Source organism: Chionomys nivalis, chromosome 6 (assembly GCF_950005125.1).
Source record: "Chionomys nivalis chromosome 6, mChiNiv1.1, whole genome shotgun sequence".
In the NCBI taxonomy this organism is placed as follows: domain Eukaryota; kingdom Metazoa; phylum Chordata; class Mammalia; order Rodentia; family Cricetidae; genus Chionomys; species Chionomys nivalis.
Window position 1 is genome coordinate 92378141 of NC_080091.1, and position 20467 is coordinate 92398607.

The following is a 20467-nucleotide window of genomic DNA, read 5'->3' on the forward strand; positions in this document are numbered from 1 at the left end:
TGCCCTCCAGCTTGTTTAAGTCACGTGGCTCAGTGCGTTAAAGAGCCCAGACTTCTGAAAACCTAGAGACGTCTCTGTGTTGATGGCATTAGGTATGGTCTACGAGAAAACAAACTGAATACCGTCACCTAAAGAGCCATAGAAGTCGAAGCAGAAATGTGTGTGTTTGTTTTCTCATTTCTTTGTATCTCGTGATCTAGGGAAAAGAAGAATTAGACCTTTTTGCTTTCTGCTTTATTTAAAGGTTTGGCCAGTTCATTTCCTCTACTTTGCCAACCTTTGCAGTTTGTGAGAAATTCGTGGTTATGGAAATTAATAATGAAGAGAAACCTGACGTGGGTGAGTTAACCAAAGAAAATGGGCAGCTAATCACTCTGCCCTTATATGATACAAATGAGACTGGATTGTATGTGAAAATATTATGTGACATTCCTCTTTATGTTACATTTTTTTGTCTTTTACGGGTATGCCTATCATATGTTAAATCTATGTAATATGCAGAAATGTTGTGTGGTCACAACATATAAAATCTTTCCTGGTTTTAGAGTCATGGCAGTTCTCTTCTGGTATAATTGAAATTACTTCATTTCTAAAATTATGTCCATATTACTAGTATTATTTCTCTGTAGTTTTTTTTTTTTACCATAGTCTTCAGTAGTCATTGAGAGAAATCTTTACCTGCTGAAACTGAGAGAGAACTTTCCTTGTTCATCATTATTGATGTTATTGCCCTGTTAGATAATCAGAAAATCTATCCCATGGAATCTTATAGCTTACAGACGTACACAGAAGAAGTATAGCAAAAGTAGTGTGACCTCAGCTTGCAGAGGACGAAGATTAAGAGACTGGAATGCTAAAACCGGTCTACTAATGACAGACGTGGACTAGAGCATTCAGCTCCGGCTTAATTTGCTCCTGCCAGTTCATTTGAAACTACCTTGATCTTAGAAAAAAATAGCAGAATTACGATGAAATGGATAGACAGTGTTGGCTGAATACTTATTGTGTGTTCTATCTAACTACACAACAACCCTGTGCTGTGGTTACTGCCACCTCTGTTTTAGGGAAAAGAATCTGCCACTCACGCAACATAATTGAAAGATCTAAGATAGTGACTATATTTGAATCAAGGTAGCCCAAACCAACATAAGGTTTTTGGTTTTTATTGAATAGATTTTTTATACAGTATATTCCGCTTATTGTTTTCCTAACCCCAACTCTCCCCAGATCCTCTACACACACACACACACACACACACAATCCTCTATACTCCCACACACATCCAAATCCACACCGTCTTTCTGTCTCATTAGAATACAGTCCTCTAAAAATAAAATAATAAGAAGAAGATAAAATCAAACCAGAATGGACAAAAAGAAAAAAACAAACAGAATAAAAAAGGGCCAAAGGGATGGCATAAGAATCATACAGATAAAGCCGGGCGGTGGTGGCGCACGCCTTTAATCCCAGCACTCGGGAGGCAGAGGCAGGCGGATCTCTGTGAGTTCGAGACCAGCCTGGTCTACAAGAGCTAGTTCCAGGACAGGCTCCAAAACCACAGAGAAACCCTGTCTCGAAAAACCAAAAAAAAAAAAAAAAAAAAAAAAAGAATCATACAGATACTGAGACACATGTTCACATGCACAGAAGACCCATGAACAAAATCAGAAACCACAATATATAAGCAAAAGACCTGTAAGAAGAAAACAACAAGTTCCCAGACAAAGCATTGTGAGAAAAAATCTTCGAAAATGCTGTCACATTGAGTTTGTTTTGTGTTGGCCATCCACTGTGGAGCTCGGGCCTGCCCTTAGGTGTGCCTTGTTTCCCCAGTGAGATTCGGTGGTAAAAATAAGTTGGAGACAACTTCTGTGTTGAGAATAGGTGGTGGCATCTGCCACTCTCGGGGCTAGAAGGCCATCTGGCTGAGACCTTTGCCAGCCCTGGGCATGCTGCCACAATCTCCGAGTTCATGGTGTGGCAGTCTTGTTTTCGGGATGCCCTCCATCCCCTCTGGCTCTTCCAGTCTTCCCACCTCCTCTTCCCCAGAGTTCCCTGACTCCCGAGGGAGGGAGATCCTATTTAAAACTGAGTGTTCCAAGGCCCCCTGGTGCTCGGCACCTGAAAGAGGGTGTCCTAAGTCCCCTTGTGAACTTGAAGCATCATAATGAATAAAGTAATAAATTCCCTTTGTGTATATGGAGGGGAAGTAGGAGTCGGGATCTCTCACTTTCTGTCTTTGGGTGACCTAACCTGGTATATAAACCAAGGTGCCTCTGCCTCCTGATTGCTGGGATTAAAGTCATGCACCACTGTACTCAGCTAAATTTACTTTTTATTTCACTATGTAGCCCTGACTGGCCTGGAACTCACTATGAAGATGAGACTGGCCTTGAACTCACAGAGATCTGCCCACCTCTAGAATGTTAGTTTAAAGGCACATGTGACCACACCCAGCCAAATCCATATTTTAAAAGACAGTCTAAAGTTCTAGAGTAGTCCATGATCCAAACAAGTAAAAGCTAAAATCACAATAGAGTTCTGGCTGGGCCTCAGTGCTAGCAGAAATGGAAGCGTGGCAGTGACTAACAGTGCCCAAGCCCTAGGCTTCTGATCCACCCCACTGAGGGCCTCTGAACCTGTCTTGCTCAGCTTTGCTATAGTTTCTTTTGTGCTTTGTGAAGACTTTGTCTCTGTTCTGAACTATACAAATTCTCACTTTGCTTTGTGTATTGTATTTGTTGAATAAACTAATGATTCCTATTTTCAAACTTTAACATCTAGTCTCAACAGAAAGCATAGCTCTCATCTCAGAGAAATTAAGAGAAAGTTTATTCTTGAGCCAGTAATGAGTGATCATGGCCTCGGTTCAGGTTGGCTCAGGTAGCATGTTTTAATGTAGAACGGCTTCGTGAAGTTTTGTAGTTACAGAACAAAAGTAAGTAGTTTTTCACACTGGTGCAAACATTGGGTAGCAGGATCCAGCAGAGCAAGGGAGCATCTTGTCATCTTGATGTTCTCCTAACTGTAGCTGGGGAAAGGTCACAGTCTGCTGAGTTAATTTATTTCAGAAGGGTTTACTGGATCACATAGAGGCGTTAGGTCAGACACAGGAGAGAAGAGCAAGCTTAGCGTAGCCTAAGGCCTCTGGGGTCCTGATCTGCAACATTCCAAGTCTTCATAATTAGGGAGTTCATTGAGTATATCGAAGCTTTAATGTGGGCGTTGCCTGTTCCAGGAGCTTTAGGCCACACGCCTGCATTTACCTCATCTATAAATAGGAAGTAGAGGACCTGTCAGGGACACTGAGGTTCTGTGGGAATAACTGTTTTGATTCCTATGGTTTTAATTGGTGGCTTCCTCCTACTAAGGAAGATAGGGGAATATTAGTTAAAACACAAGAGAAATAAAGTCTGAAGTCACTACCTTTGACAATGTTGGAGGTATAAATGAACACTGGTCATGGTTCTAAAGAGAAATTATCTGGTTCATTTTCTTTTTGCTATGGTGGAAATCACTTGTGAAGAACATGTTTCCTACAAGGCTTTTTTCCCCATTATTTCAAAGAAGAGTATTGGGCATTTTATCCTCCATCCCTGGGGTATGTAAATGTGTTTATCTCCCCATTAGGATCAGAAGAGGAGTTCGGAGGTCTTGTGTCTGCTAATCTTATACTTCTGAGGAACAGACTTCTAGACATCTTGCTAAAACTAGTTCATACATCGAAAGAAAAGACAAGCATTAACTTGCAGTAAGTGAAACCTACTGCTCCTAGCCTGGCATGAGGGTGCACACCTTCAATCACACTACTTGGGAAGCAGAGGCAGGCAAATCTTTGTGTGTTTAGGCCAGCTTGGTCACATTGTGAGTTCTAGGACAGCTAGGACCACGTAGTGCTAACCTTTCTCAAGGAAAAAAAGAAGACGACGAGGATGAAGAATAAAAAAGAGTAAAAGAACTGATATTCCTGTATGCTGGTCCTACAAACGGAGACTGCACTTTCGTTTCCTGGCCACCCAGACCTGAATAATCTCACAGAAACTATATTAATTACAACACTGTTTGGCCAATGGCTCAGACATACTCCTAGCTAGCTCTTACATCTTAAATTAACCCATTTCTGTTCATCTATACATCACCACAAGGCTGTGGTTACCTGTAATGTTCTGGCATCTTTCTCCTTCTGTGGCTGCATGGCATTTCTTCGATTCCACCGACTCTCTCTCTCTCTCTCTCTCTCTCTCTCTCTCTCTCTCTTTCTCTCTCTCTCTGTTCAGATTTCCTATCTGGTTTTAATCTGCTAAGCCATTGGCTGAAACAGTTTTATTCATTAACCAATAGAAGAAACACATATACAGAAGGACATCCAACATCAATTACTCATCACTTCCTGTCAAACAGGAAGAGATTGCAAACAGGTTTCAAAGGATCGACTTTAACCCTAAAATTGATAGTATCTCGAAAATGAAGCTCAGCCAAATTTTCTATTTGAAATTTGAGTTTAGTTTGAAAGCTAATTTCCTTTCTTTGAACCCGTCTGTCCTGGAACAGGGCTTGTGAAGAGCTGGTGAGGACCCTGGGTTTTGACTGGATCCTGATGTTCATGGAAGAACACTTGCATCCCACCACAGTCACAGCTGCCATGCGGATTCTTGTGGCCCTGCTGAGTAACCAGTCGATCCTCATCAAGTTTAAGGAAGGACTCAGCGGCGGAGGATGGCTGGAGCAGACGGATTCTGTGCTGACAAATAAGATAGGGACTGTGCTAGGTGAGAGACTCCAGTTCCGTGCTTCAAAATACGCTGCTGGTCTGTCTGAGTGCCGTGTAAGCGTGCGCACTCCAGTTGATAGCGCCGCCACTAGGAACTGTGAATTCTAATAACAATGAAAAGAAACCTTATAGTCTTCCAGATTCAAACCACAGCCAGAGACGGAATTTTAATTTGTGAAAACTCAGATAACTGGCTTTGCTTTTATTGTTCCATACAATCTTCTTTGACCTCAACTGTTACAGCAGAATTGACTAATGGGAACGTCAGTGTCCATGCCTATGTCCTGCACCAGTCACCGTGCTCGCCGTGCAATAGCTTGTTTGGTTTGCACAGTAACTGGATGATGTGTAAGTTTATCAAAGCCCAGGGCTGACATCAGTCACACAGCAGGGACGCATCAGGATAGACACCCCATTGTCTCAGATATGTATGGCGGGGCCTAAGTCACATGTGATCATTGTGATTCAGAAACAAGATGATGTATGCAAGAGAGTGAGAAATTTTTCTTCATTAGAGTATATTTTAGACAATTCAGCCACACTGAGAAACTGGTGAAGATACATATACTTAAAAACAACCTAGATATAAATTGTTCTTATTGTGTTAAATAACATAACTGGAAAATGTGAATCGCCATTTGAAATTTTAATAGCTTCAGAGTGAAAGTCAGACTACTGCTTCTGTGCACAAAAGATTTCTGTTGAAATTGTGGCTGACATTCACTCTGCACTGAGCTCTCTGCTGGTTATGGGGTGTCAGAAGGACCATGTTTGGGTCGTACCCTGAAACTCTGGTGTAATTGAGGACTCCTGTAGAGACAGAATTCATAGATGCATGCATGTTCTTATCCACATCCACGGCTCTCTCCCAGCTGTCTCCTGGCAAAGTTTCAGAGAATGGTGGGTGACCCACTCAGCTTGGGGAGACCACAGCCACAGTGGGCATGGATCTGCCTTCTCCACGTCTGCCGTCTTCTGACACAGTGCGGATGTGTTGTGTGAGGAGGTCATTTGTCTTCATTTACTCCTAAGCCTGATTCCATATATAACGTAAGGTTAAGATGTGTATGCTGCCTTTTTTTGAGGACAAATTGCTCAGTTTTCACTTAATTCTTTTGGAAACGTGAGCTCTTTGACAGTTACTCTTGTCTTGAATGTGCTTGTCCACTGTGAGAAGCATCTGTGGACCTGTTCCAGCTCTCTGTGAGAACCTGTGTCCTCCTGGGTAGATTGCTGCGGTCCAGCAGGTGGTGTCGTGAACCTGGACTAAAGATGGGGTCAGCCGCTGGTCCCTGGCTGGCTTTGCCTGTGTGAGCACAGGACAAGTGTGCCACAGCCACAGAATTGTGCTCTCTTAGTCAGTGTGGCACTGGGACCCTTCCTAACTCTTCCCCACTTTTTTTCTCCTAGGGTTCAATGTGGGCAGGAGTGCCGGTGGGAGATCCACAGTCAGGGAGATTAACCGGGAGGCCTGCCATTTTCCCGGCTTCTTGGTTCTGCAGTCTTTCCTGCCTAAGCACACGAATGTCCCTGCCCTCTATTTCCTTCTCATGGCCTTGTTTCTGCAGCAGCCTGTGAGTGAGCTGCCTGAGAACCTGCAGGTCAGTGTGCCTGTCACCAGCAGCCGATGTAAGCAGGGCTGCAAGGTAGGAATTACCTAGTAAGGTGTCACTGTAAAACCTGACATTCTTTTCCTTCTGACATTTAAAGTTGAATTTGGGGACTTAAAAACCCTGAAAATTTGCTAGGTAATTTTCCTAGGAAGACATCCCTGTCACGGTTACATGTTCTTTTCTCTCTGGTTGTTCTGTGTGATTGTCTATACATGACGACTTTGGGTGACATTAACGCTGATCTAAGGGATTGTTTTGAGTAATCTAACTTTACCTAGAAATTTGATTTTATACCAGATAATAATAAATGAAGGGTGGGTGTGGGGAGATAGCTTGAGCCTGCGACCCCCAGAACCTGAGCAAGAAGTCACCATGGCTACACAGCCTCATGACCCCAGCCCTTAAGTAGGGGGGTGGGGACCCTTGGAACTCATTGACCCTCTGTGCCCAAATTGGTAAACCTCAGGTTCAATGGGGAGACTTTGTCTCAAAATATAAAAATGAAGGCTAGAGAGTGATCAAGGAGAGATACCAGACATCAGTCTTGGTTCTCCACACACATCTGCTTATTTTGCGCACACATACACACACACACACACACCACTCTAAAATGAGTAGGTACAAGTATTGGTTTGAAAAACTTTGTTAATTTCTTAATGGTATATAACATCTACATTTTCAGGATGATTTCCAGTAATGATTGATTTGAGTTGTCATTAAAATTGTCATTAAAATTGTCTATATGTAACTGATATCTGTGGCTCCATAAAGACTTACTTTAGCCTTTAAATTCGACTTTGCTTCCATCCAACACCAAATGATATTCAAAGCAGTTTTTATATTTAACTAAGCCTTTTCCATGAAATATACTAAGCGCTACTCTTAGATTTATGCTCAGTAGAATTTGGTTTCCCAGGTCTTTTTGAATCGCATGACACCATGGCCGTGGTGTTCTGTCAAGCTGCTCTCAGTAGCTCTCATCACCCACTCATTCTGTCACATCTTACTCATAGGTAGCATACGTTTGTGTCATGGCTGAGTTTGGGAACTGACTTCACTGTGCTCCTGTAAACATGTTGCTTAAGATGATCACATTGATGATTTCATCTTTTTTCTAATTGCTATGTGGGGGTTGGGGCCATATTTTCTCTAGAAAAAAGGAATAGAGTAACGTTGAATGTGTAGGTACTTGCTGAGATGGACCAGGCGACGGTCTATACGGTATTCCCCAAGCTTTGATATGTAGAATGGAGGGTTACTAATGATCTATTGATTGGTCATTACTCAGTTAAAGCAAAAGTAGATTCAAAGAGATTTTAGATTGTTAGAATATCTAGGCATCTCCTCTAGGGAAAAAATGACCAGTGTCTTATTGTTGCTTGCTTGATCTGCAGTTTGACTTGGATTCCATCTGGACCTTTATCTTTGGAGTCCCCGCCTCCAGCGGAACAGTGGTCTCTTCCATCCACAACGTGTGCACAGAATCTGCTTTCTTACTGCTGGGGATGCTGCGCAGCATGCTGAATTCAGTGAGTTCCGACGGCCAGAGGGCTGGCAGCCCACAGCCCACGTGCAGTGCTGGCTACCGCACAGAGAAAGCTAGCTGTCTGTTTGCCGTGGCTCTAGTCTCTGTTGTTTTCTTACCTCTAATGTAAGGACAGGCAGTGTAGTTAAGACCACAGATTACAGGCTGGAGGTGTGGCTCACTGGCTGACTCTCTGCCTGCCAAGTGGGAGGTGGGGTTTAAGCCCCAGCACTTAAGAGCGACCAGAAACCACAGACTCTGGAAACAAGGGTCCCACGCCTGGTATTCCAAATGTGCTAGCTTCTGTCTACATCTTAAGTTTAGTCATCTTGTGATAACAGCATTTATCTCGTAGGTTGTGAGGATTTCTGAGGTATTATATACACAAAATATATTAAAAGTATCATAAGTATCAACTAATATTACCACCATAAGATATATAGTAATAGATATGCATATAATCATAGTATCTTGTATATATGATATGGTTACACATTGAGATTCTGAAATTACTTTCATTTAGATGTTATTTTCCGTTCTAGTTATTTATAGAATAGCGGTTAGAAGAGTAGTGACAGCATCTACTCCTGTCTGTCTACAGGCACACCGTGAATGGTGGCCTAGCTTGTTACACAGCTTAGAATTGTATATTAAGAGAAAATGCTAACCTAGAGTCCTTACATTACTTGTATCTGATGGTTCTCATCCAAGAACAAAACATCATTGCATTAAATGCATTCATTGCCTTTGAACTTTACTTTCCTGCTGGTCCATAAATAAATGTAAAATTCTATGTCGAGAAGCCACGCTCCGGACAGGTCTCAAGAAATAGCATTTTTCAAATACTTAGATTTGCGTACTGTCCACGGAGCACCACGTTTGTCGTCTAGTGCTTGCAGGTATTGCACTGGGATGTAGTGGAAGGTGTATGGGGAGAAATGACTTCTGCATCTTTAGCCTACTCCCGGCTTTCTGGCAGGATGCCCAGGAACAGTAAAGGCAGAGAGCCGGAGTCATGTTGATGCCAACAACTGTTCTTAGCCGAGCTGTGGAGAGGGCTGGCGGGCAGTTTCTAAGGGTGTGGGTGTCCTCTGACTGCCGGGTGCGTTACATGTTTGCACATACGTCTTTGCTCATGTATGATTTATAAGGTTTCGGATCATTGATATGTGCAGTATTAGAAGAAGAATAAATAGTAAATCCCCCCTCTTTAATTTGAGACAAGGTCTCCTGTAGCCCAGGCTACCCTTAAACTTTCCCTGTAGCTGAGGATGACCTTAACTCCTGATGTTTCTCCCTCCTCTCCCCAAGAGCTGGCTTGCAGATGTTTGCACCAAGCCCAGCAAAGCACCGTTAGAATCGTCTCTAACACAGCTGTTTTCTCTCGCCCTGTGTTAGCCCTGGCAGTCAGAAGAAGAGGGGTCGTGGCTCCGCGAGTACCCAGTGACCCTGATGCAGTTTTTCAGATACTTGTACCACAATGTTCCAGACCTCGCCTCCATGTGGATGAGCCCCGATTTCCTGTGTGCCTTAGCAGCCACTGTCTTCCCCTTCAACATCCGCCCTTACTCAGAGATGGTAAGAAGTCGGAGGGAGCGGTTAGGCTGGAATTGGTCTGCTCTGGAGGAAGCACGTTTTCCCCCTAAGTTCCTGACTAGCTTGTCTGTCTGTCACCTTCTGTACCACGTCTCTGTCACTGTCTGATGTCAGGGCCTCCCCCTATGAGATCCACAGACTGCACCCCCTGCTCTCTGTCTCCATGCTGTTGTGAGTCTGTTGCTGATGCCTCTGACCAGGCGACTGCTGTTGTATGTCTTTCCAGGAGATGGTGGCTGTGTGCTTAGAAACTGTTCTTCTTAGTACCTGGATTCTAGCCAAACAAACTGGTTTTTGTTTTAGATGGTAGATGTTTGCTAGGTTTTATTTTTACCAAGTGATTTATAGGGTTGACTTTCTTCATCAGTGACGAAATGAGTGTGATTCTTTTGCTCAGCTTTTCTTACCTTGTTCAACCTTTTATTTTGTACTAACTTAACAGGAAATTATTAGTCTACAATCAGACAGACTACAAAGACGTCTGTCCTTTCAGAGAGGCCCAAAGAGATAGTTCATACTTCCTGTTCCTGTCATGCATTGCAGGGTCTGAAGTAAACGCCCTTCTTCCTTCTTCACACTAATTTTTTCCTCTATCTAAATGTGAAGTGCCCATTCCTGACTTAGAGACAGACTGTGATAACCTTAACACTCTGCTGGCTTAGAGTTTTAGAGTCCTTGTTTTGGTTTAAAAAGTATGTGTATACATATTTGTGTGTGTGTGCACGCGCACATGCACACACATGCATGCATATATGGACTTACAACATTTCCTTAACATCTCCTCTTCAACATCTGGGATTTGTCTACAGCTCTTTCTCTGGCTTAGCTGAAACTTATTGATATTTTGTTTAATTGATTTTGTTTAGCTGCAAAATAAAAAAAAAAAAAAAGATAGCTCAACTCTTGGGGCTTGCCAGTATATAGATTCTTCTCTGGCCAGTGACATTTGGCTTCTCAGCAGATAGCTTCAGATATGCAGGTACAATTGTCCCCATGACATCATGTCCTGTATCTGAAGTGTTCATATTCCCCATAAAGCAGATGTATTACCAATGGTCTGTTGGAAGTGTTGAGTAGCATGGTGCAGTGCCAGATTCCTGCCTTGAAAGCCAGGATAGAAGAATCTGGTCCTGAGCTGACTAGCCTACCGGGAAGCAAAGGCTGGCAAACATACTGGTGAGGTATCAATACACACTCTAACGCGATTGCCCTTGATTCCTTCCGTCAGGTGACAGATCTCGATGACGAGGTTGGCTCTCCAGCAGAAGAATTTAAAGCCTTCGCCGCAGACACAGGCATGAACAGGAGCCAATCAGAGTACTGCAATGTGGGCACCAAGACATATTTAACCAATCACCCAGCTAAGAAGTTCGTTTTTGACTTCATGAGAGTCTTAATGATCGACAACCTCTGCCTCACCCCTGCTAGCAAGCAAACTCCTCTAATTGATCTGTTGTTGGAGGTAAAGACAAGGAAACGCACGTATCATTTGCCCGCATTGCTTTTATAATGAAAACATTAGGAACCAATTAAGCTCTGCGCAGAATAGTTTGAGACTTCTAATTCTTCTGGGTAACGTACACAAAGCGTGTGAGAGTAGATAGTTTTCAATGCTACGTGGATGGCGAACCCTGTCACTTGGTTCCATTTTTATTTTTTCCTTTCCTCAAGCATGTTTCTACTTTAGTCCTTTATCACCTTTTCTCCTATGGCAAACTTTTCCAATCAGGGCTCAGGAATGCTGACTTTAATTTCTGTCACAGTGCTTCATCTCTGCCCTTGTGCTATGAGCAGAACTAGAGAAAAGGCCTTTGGGTGCAATGAGTAGGGTTTTATCTGCCCATGGACACAGGCTGGAGTCAGCTCACAGGCACGGTGTGTGCGTGCCAGCCCCTCTAGACATTGCAGTCAGTCCCACTGCCACCCACGGCTGCTCCCACTGTCCAGTGCATCTTCCAGCGTGCTGTGCTGCACATAGAAGACACTCAACACACGCTCAGTGACCTTTCCCAAGGGCAGCAGGCTTCTGGTTGTCCCTCTCGAGGGGAGTGAGAGGATCAGTGGCACAGGAGAAAATGAGACTCCGCACTTGAGCGGTTTCATTGCTGGCTGTAGATGTGAACCATCCCTAAAAACCACTCTCATGTGTTCATCTAGAATTGGGCGTCTCACTCTGTGGTAGACTGTATAAGACTGTGGGTTTGATTCTAAACAACAGTGTCTAATGACCAAAACAAAATATTCATCTACTGACATCACTAAAGAAAATAGATCAGAGAGAAAGAATCTGAGTGACTCATCCCTTGCCTGACCCTTCTGGGCAGTGCATGGAAACGGTACCAAAGAGTCCTTGCTTGTGCAAGGTGTGAGGTTAAGGTGTGTGGGGACTGCTCTCTTCAAAGGGAGGGATGGAAACATGTCACATGCTCACAGCTAGACAAACAAAACAGATTTCTCTGCTCCCTCTGGTGGCTACTGCAGTTAACTTTTTAATTGCAACCTCAAAACCATGGAAGGTGTTTATCTCACTCTTTTGAAAACATCTCCATTTAGTCAATTAAAAGAAATCACTTGTGGAATTTAGAAGCATCTTAACCAAAACCACAAATTTTTGAAATTGGCAGAGAGAATCATGTGTCAGCAGTAAACAACCACACGATTAAAATCCTGCCTGATACAACTTGTTGCTCAGGAAACCTAGAGGCGTTATAGAGCTAGATCTGGAGCTTGGTGGAACAGATAGAGCTCCATGATGGAGCCTGGTGACAGAGCTGGTGAGAGCTCCATGATGGAGCCTGGTGACAGAGCTGGTGAGAGCTCCATGATAGAGCTCAGTGGTGGAGCTCAGTGGTAGAGCTTCATGGCGGATCCTGGTGATGGAGCTCAGTGGCAGAGCTCTGTGTTGGAGCTTGGTGATAGAATGTGGTGAGAACTCCATGATAGAGCCTGGTGATGGAGCTCAGTGGTGGAGATCAGTGAGAGAGCTTCATGATAGAACCTTGGATGGAGCTCAGTGGTGGAGATCAGGAGAGCAGTGACAGCGCTCCACCATGGAGCTCTATAGTGGAGTTTGGTGATAGAGCTCGGTGATGAACAAACAGAACAGCTCAAGAAGGGAGAGGGTTAGCACCTTAGTATCTAGTGGAAACAACCCTCAAAACCAAACACTGGAATCACAAGATGGTTTTCAACAGAAATGTGCAGGAAGGATAAAGGCTCCAAGGTTGGCATAGAGGTAAGGAAATGAGCAGGTGTGTCTGGCCAGTGAGAGTATCTCTTTAGCTCCTAAGAACACTGACAGCTAAGCAACTGGTCATGAGTAACTTAGGGACCTATGTTTTTGTTTCGTATGTAATCAGGAATAATGTATTTTGGAATATGTATTATATTTATAATTATATATTGACCTGTGTCAACCTCAAGTATGGTCTCACCGTAGGTGTGTAGAGTTGTGCCCTTTGAACTGGAGAGCTGAGTGTGAGGATTATAGTCTGGGAACAACAGCACTGTCAGATTGAAGCCCTGGGGGATGTTAAACTCTTTAAAGCTACAGGCAGATTTTCATGTCTTGATCCCCTGTAACAGTTGGCACAGTCCCTTGGTGTGCTGTTTAATAACTCAACTACATTTCTGCCCAACAGGGAGATAGGACTCCATCTTCACCAGAAAGGGTGACGCTTGTTCTTAAAAAGCAGAGATGGAGAGATAGCTCAGGCACCACACGTGCCTACATAAGCATACATGTTAATAAAAGTAACTTGCAACAGTAAAGAACTTTACACACTTATATAATGTGTCTATATACAAATCAGTCTAGTTAATATTACTGTTTTCCATGCCTTCCTTAAAAAGCATGATTGTTAATCTTCTGACTCGAGCAGAGCTGTGTATTTACTGCCTGCTGCACGAAGGGAGGGCCTCAAACACATTCATCGTTAATCTGCCCACTGTGAACCATACTCTCTTCTGTCTTATTAGTGTTAGTTTTGTCATGGGAGAACGTGCTTTCTTGATTATATCTGCCAAAGAAACATGTGAGTCTATTTTCTTTAGCAGTCTCTAAAACTAACAGAATCCCGTTCAGGTAGAATGGATTGAGTGTGACGTGGTGCCCGGCCGGGTTCCCTGTTCATGAGAATGGATTGAGTGTGACGTGGTGCCCGGGTTCCCTGTTCATGAGAATGGATTGAGTGTGACGCTGAGGTGAAAGCTTAGGACACAGTTGAACTGCATTCTGACAGCTGTTTCTGTTGGTTGTTAGGGCGGCAACCTAGCTTTCAAGTACAGGACCTGGCAGATGGCCAGACACTAGGGATCCTTGGGTTGTCCTGAAATGCCAGGCCTTTGACACACAGTGGACAATTCCAACTGTCATAATGTTCTTGGTTTGTATTTGTAGACAGGAATGCTGTTGGTTTGTATTTGTAGACAGGAATGCTGTTGGTTTGTATTTGTAGACAGGAATGCTGTTGGTTTGTATTTGTAGGCAGAGGCATGCTGTTGGTGGTTTGCAAATATGAAAACAGAGCCAGGACTGTTTCTGACCATCGTACCTGGTCCTAATGGCTGGCTCAGCCTGCTTTCTTATACAACTAGGGCAACCTGTCTAGGGACGGCACAGTCCACAGTGAGCTAGACCTGCCCACATTGATCAGTAATCAAGAAAATGACCCACAGGTTGCTCACAGGGCAGCCTGGTCAGGGCACTTCCTCTATCGAGAGTATCTCTTCCAAAATGGCTCAAGGTTTGTGTGAAGTTGACAAAAACCAACAGTCACCCTTTGTCTCTAAAATAGGAATTTCCCCATTTCAAAATGACATTTGCCAGTTAAAGAGGGCATATATGTATATACCAAAGCACATAAGAACATGCTAATGAGCTCTTTTAAATTAAGACACAGTGATGCCTGCATTCATAAAATCTTGAGTTCTTTAACAGTTAGGCTGCTGAGTCCCAACAGGACCATTCTAACTAGGCAGCGAGGGCCAGTAAGGAATGTAAGTTTCATCATCGCTTTGAAGACTCGGAAGACTTAATTCCTGTATAACTCAGTCACCATAAATAAGTCTCCACCTTCTGAAGCTAGAAACATTTTTGTTTTTTAAATAAAATTAAGTACTGATCAGTGATGAGACACTTACCAGTGTGGCCTGCTTTCATCAGGTGGCCGTGTCTTTGTGTGGTTAGGTTTCCTCCTGATCCGTCTTTGTGTGGTTAGGTTTCCTCCTGATCCTGGTGTGCGTGTTGTTTTACTTAGGCCTCTCCTGAACGATCTACAAGAACGCAGCAGAAAGAATTCCAGACACACATTTTGGATAGCGTGATGGACCACTTGCTTGCAGCTGATGTGTTATTGGGTAATTCTGTGTTTATTTTTATGTTTTAAAAGTGCATACATTACCGCTTTCCTCTCTCTAATCTTCCTTCTTTCTTTTCTGACTGACCTCTTCGTTTGAGATGATATATTCACATTTTTGCATACAGCAGCGTGTTGTCATCGCTATATAGTGCTATGTCACATGTGTGCATGCTTATTAATACTATTGCTGATAGATATATAGAAGGTTCCTGTTAGAGACAACGCCATTAAAACTGCTGTGAACATTGTTATTCAGGAGCCACAAGCATGTATGTTCCGTGTGTCTGTTGGGTAGTGGGATCTCAGGTATGTGCACACTATTCTTTAGGACGGCTTTGGGTTAGAAAGTCAGAAGGCACTGGACTATATTCTTTCAAGGCATTTGTATTGAGTTGCAATACAAATTAACACTTGAGAAAGTCGTTTACAATAGACACATCACTTTTGTATCAAACAAAATGAAATTTCTGAGAAAAGAAAATGTTTTAGTTCAAAGCCAGGAATAGCTGCCTGCCTGTCATCCAGGCGTGACTCCAGATGCTGCATCAGGAGGACTACAAGTTCAAGGAAAGCCTAGGCTACCTAGTGAGACCCTTCTTGGAAAGCATAACTATAGAAGTTTGAACAATTTACTCCCTGACCTACTCTGAGTGATCATATGAATCACAGAACCTTTCTGGTAAATTAATATTTTCATAAAGTAATTTGCCAGGACATCTTAACTATTGCCTTAATATGTAACTGAATTTTTACCACTAAATGTCAATTCACATTTTGTGCCTGTTCTTATCCCCTGAGATCATCTCCTTAGAAGTGGGGGTAATCAGTGGTCTGTGTGGTCTCCACAGTATGGGGGTTGACACTGGGGTCCCCTGGTTAGGGAGCCTGCACTCCTGGTCACAGCTGTCTGTGGCCCCTGCCTGAGGTGCCTCGGTGCTGACCGTTTTGTGAATCTCATGCCCGCATGCATCACTTGGTTGCTGTGGGAAGTGCGCCACAACAGTCTTGCTGAGAAAGCTTCCTTCCCACCCACACCCCCGTTCACTATTCACACTTAATCCATCTTTAATTGAACTTTTTATCGGGTGAAGATGTGCTGTTGCTGAGATTCTGGCTGCAGAACTCTTAGCTTCTCACAGGCTGTCCTTAGGTGTAGGAGTGTTCGCAGGGACTTACAGCCCACAAAGCTCATAACCTGGTAAAAAAATAATCTTTTCCATGTTTATCCTGATTTCTGGCCATGCACATCATTTTTTTAAAAGCCGTGGCCATGTTTCTTGAAGACTGGGTTCACTTGTCTTGCCTCAGCCTGGTGTCTTTGGTCTTGTGTTGGTAGATGTCAATTTCCTTAGATCTCTTTTCCTACTTGGACTTAGGGGAGGATGCATCTCTGCCCATTACCAGCGGAGGAAGCTACCAGGTGCTGGTGAACAACGTGTTTTATTTCACACAGCGTGTGGTGGACAAGCTTTGGCAAGGCATGTTCAACAAAGAATCTAAACTTCTTATAGATTTTATAATTCAACTCATTGCACAGGTAATCCATTGTCTCTATTAACTGTGGAGCACACGTTTTTCTTTTAACTTTTTCCTGTGGTGTCAGAATTATTGGAAGTAGGTATAGTTAATAAGATAGTGAAGATTAACATTTGATACACCCAAGCTTTGTAAAGGTGAATTGAGAAATACCGAATTCTCCTCGCTTATCTGCAGTCAGTGCTCTCTTTACAGAAGTGCCTGGGTTTCAGACTGATCCTTCTCCTGCCAACCCTCTCTAACCCAAGCACTTCACATGCCTTAAGTTGATACAACTCGATAAGCTTTTATAGTGTCGCGTGAAGACTACGGGGCATGAGATGAGGAAATGTCCTTTCATCTGTGAGCCTCCAGTTCACTATCATCCATATTCCTTTGAGAATGTCATTCCCCCATGCGTGCTGGACCAAAGAGCATTGGTCGGGCTTGGCACATATCTTACTTTTCCATGTATATAATGGGCTTGCATTTTTACGGGTTTTATGTTTTGGTGTTTGTATGTGTGTGTTACTTTGTAATTTTTTTTTCTATATCATTTTTTATTCTGATTTTTTGTTTGTTTGTTTGCCTGTTTGTTTTCTAAAGATAACGACAGAAGGGTGTGTGTCTGAGTGGGTGGGGAAAGCCCAGGAATAGTTGGAAAGGAAAACTGAGATCAGAATCTACAGCATGAAGAAAAAAATTCAATAAAACAGGCAAATTCCCATTTATAGTTACATGAATGACATGTGGTGATATGAACAAATTTAAAGATGTAAAAAGTAAATGAAAGAGAAAAAAATTCTCATCTCCATGCCAAGCTGCATCACTTGCCCTGTGCCATGTTCAGCTGGTGTATGGTAGTGGGTACCCTTCCCTCTGAAGATGTACATTGGTACTTAAGCCAGAGACAGTTCTCAGGTGAGGAATGAAGCCCGAGCACAGGACTGCCCTCACTGACACTCCTGGGATTTCTTCAGTTGCCATAGAGTTGCCACTCACGATAACAGAGTTGGCTTGGGGGAAGCTTCCTCCCAGGTGACATCTGCGCGTTCTCAGGGAGGCCACTCCGCAGCACAGGCATGGATCTCCTCACTGGGGACTGTAGAAGGCTCTAACATTCTAAAATTGCATTTATGTGATCTTGGGTTCTGAATCCTTATGAGCAATGACACCCGTTGCATGGTAGCTGGTCCAAGCGTGCCTGTGAAAGACAGCGGGTTTTACGTTTTCGTCCTGTTACTGAAAACCTATCTTTCGTTCCTTTAGTCAAAGAGAAGATCACAGGGATTGTCGCTTGATGCGGTCTATCACTGCCTCAATAGGACCATCTTGTACCAGTTCTCGCGTGCACACAAAACTGTTCCTCAGCAAGTGGCTCTCCTTGATTCACTCAGGGTCCTTACTGTAAACCGCAACTTGATCCTGGGACCTGGCAACCACGACCAAGAATTCATTAGCTGTCTTGCTCACTGCCTGATTAATCTGCATGTTGGAAGGTAAGTTTCTGGGGTTCTGTTTGTCCTGTTGTCTTGATAGCATCCTGTCAGAGCTCTTTATTTTCCTTTCCCTTCAATGAGTTTTATTTACTGCTTTATGGAAAAGGATTAGGGCAAGCGTTGCATTTCAGCAGAGATAGTGAGGATTGTTCTCTTTTTACTTTTACATCTTTAAATGTGTTAATAATCATATGTAACTCATGTAATTGTAAAAAGAAAATTGCTTTTTTTATTGAAAAAAATTGTTCTCATACAATAGATTCCAATCATGGTTTTCCCTCCAAACTCCTCCCAGATTCTTTTTTTTTTAAAAGATTTATTTATTAATTATGTATACAACATTTTCCCTACGTATATGCTGTAGACCAGAAGAGGGCACCAGATCTCATTACAGATGGTTGTGAGCCACCATGTCGTTACTAGGAATTGAACTCAGGACCTCTGGAAGAGCAGTCAGTGCTCTTAACCTCTGAGCCACCTGTCCAGCCCCTCCTCCCAGATTCTATCAACCCAACTACCACCTCTCTCTCTCCTCCCTCTCTGTCTCTGTCTCTGTCTCTGTCTCTGTCTCTCTCTCTCAAACAAACAAGCAAAAACCACACAAACCAGAATAAAAAGAAAACAGGGATAAACAAGAAACACACAGGCACATCCATGCACCAACAAAATCCATAAAAGTACAAAGATAGAAAGCATAATGTACAAGCAAAAGACCAGTAAGATTAAAAAAGAATCTCAAAGCAGTATGTGACAAAATGCCTACAAAAACACCTTGGGGTCTTTCTGTGTTGGCCATCTACTGCTGTAGAAGGGAGAGCCACGTGTGTAGCTACCTCCAGGGGGAAGAGCTTGACTTCAGGGCAGCTGCAAATGAAACAATGGGGAGCACCCGGGGAGGACCCTGGCATGCAGCAGTGCTTTTAGAGAAGTGATCCTTTTGCAATTTTAAGATAAACACTGTCTAAAAGCCATTACTGTGCCATGGCCATCTTGATCCCTAAAGGGGCTTTGAGCTATGTGTAGCTAAGTGCATTTGTGAGCTCAGCCCTCAGAAATGGTACGTTTGTGTCAAACCAGGAGTCCTGTTCGCATCTGCGGAATGTCTGTGCTAGGAATGATGGCATGTGGCCGGTGTCCACACGTGTCTGCACAGTGATTCACAGTCATTATGTCTCTCAGCTATAATCATGCCTTCACAGTGGAATCTGGTTTGACTGTTTCAGCAACGTGGAAGGATTTGGCCTGGAAGCAGAAGCACGCATGACCACGTGGCACATCATGATTCCTTCAGACATTGAACCCGATGGGGGCTACAGCCAAGATATCAGTGAAGGTAACTGTCCCTCTGGCTGTGGGTGTGGTGCTGTGCATCTCCAGGTTTAGACACAACAACTGGTTTCAGAAACCACTCACCTAGCCAACCTGTCCGTCTGCCAACCTCCACAGACAGTCTTCTGTGGAGAACTGTGAGGCTGTCAAAGCCAACCTTCAGCCTTCTCATGAAAGTTGGTGGCCTTTGTGCTGCAGTGAAGAACATGGCACTGTCTAGAAAGAGAGCCGCCTGGTGCTTGTGCTGGCACGTCCCCGTTAGAGGCAAGTGGTCAGTAGGACCATCTCATCTTTTTGCTTGTGTGTTTATTTTTGAGACAGGGTCTCACTGCATACCTAGACTGACCTTGAACTGTGTACGTAAATCTAGCCCTGAGATGGCAGTGATCCGCCTGCTTCAGGCTCCCACATATTACTCTCTTTTTTAGAATCTCTTCTTTCCCAGCTCTATAAACATCACGTACATTGATTTCTTACTTCATGTGTTCCAGTTACTACATAGTGTCTGTCTCCCAGCAATCCCGTGGGGTGCTATAATGTGTGGTCCTCTCCTGGGAAGGCCAGAGCTCAGAGTCTCCCCTTCATTCCTTTATCTAAGCAATTGGTGCTTCTGTCTTCTACTAAAATGTCTTGGTCCCCAAAACTGAGATTTGCCCCTCAGAACTGGAGGTCTAGAAACTTCGTTCCTGCAGTGTGCTCTGTAGACTCACTTGGAACTCATGACTGTAGATTATCGGACCCCTCAGATCAATTGAATGAGAATCTCCAGCGCTGACAATGGCTGTCTGTCACAAGCCCTCAGAGAGATTCTGAGGCTTGCTAAGGATGGGTCAGCTGCTGTCGGTGGGAAGATAAACTGATTCAGCCACCATGAGAATGAGTGTGGAGGTTCCTCAAAAAACGAAAAAAAAGGGAGCCAGCTGTGGTGGTGCACACCTTTAACACCAGCACTCAGGAGGTAGAAGCAGGCAAGATATCTGCAAGTTCAAGGCCAATAGCCAAAGCAGAAGAGCAACCTGCCCTGTTCCTCTCCTGGGTGTATACCCAGATATCTAAGTCAGCCTACTTAGAGATAATTTGCCCATCCATATGTGTGTCTCTGCTGTTCTGTTATACGAAATAGCCAAGAAATAGAACCATCCTAGAAAAAAAAAATGTGTCCATAATCATGACATTATTTTGTTTTCCATAATGAAGCCTTGCCAACAGATAAAACTGGAAAACCATTGTTAGTGAGCTAAACTGGACTGAGAAAGAAA

The 20467-nt window shown here is 43.5% G+C and overlaps 1 protein-coding gene across 6 annotated transcripts in view; it reads left to right on the plus strand.

The window, feature by feature from the left end:
• Positions 1 to 20467, plus strand: part of Wdfy3 (WD repeat and FYVE domain containing 3) — a 242464-nt gene that overhangs the window by 167289 nt on the left and 54708 nt on the right. For 5 of the 6 annotated variants that reach the window (XM_057772666.1, XM_057772670.1, XM_057772671.1 and 2 more), the window contains 11 exons: positions 245 to 339; positions 3631 to 3751; positions 4552 to 4769; positions 6182 to 6417; positions 7779 to 7913; positions 9308 to 9487; positions 10734 to 10967; positions 14764 to 14863; positions 16242 to 16402; positions 17650 to 17879; positions 19103 to 19212. In XM_057772666.1, the coding sequence (XP_057628649.1) occupies positions 245 to 339; positions 3631 to 3751; positions 4552 to 4769; positions 6182 to 6417; positions 7779 to 7913; positions 9308 to 9487; positions 10734 to 10967; positions 14764 to 14863; positions 16242 to 16402; positions 17650 to 17879; positions 19103 to 19212 (1820 nt within the window). The remainder of the gene's footprint in view (positions 1 to 244; positions 340 to 3630; positions 3752 to 4551; positions 4770 to 6181; positions 6418 to 7778; positions 7914 to 9307; positions 9488 to 10733; positions 10968 to 14763; positions 14864 to 16241; positions 16403 to 17649; positions 17880 to 19102; positions 19213 to 20467) is intronic. The other variant, XM_057772669.1, reaches the window with a different exon arrangement.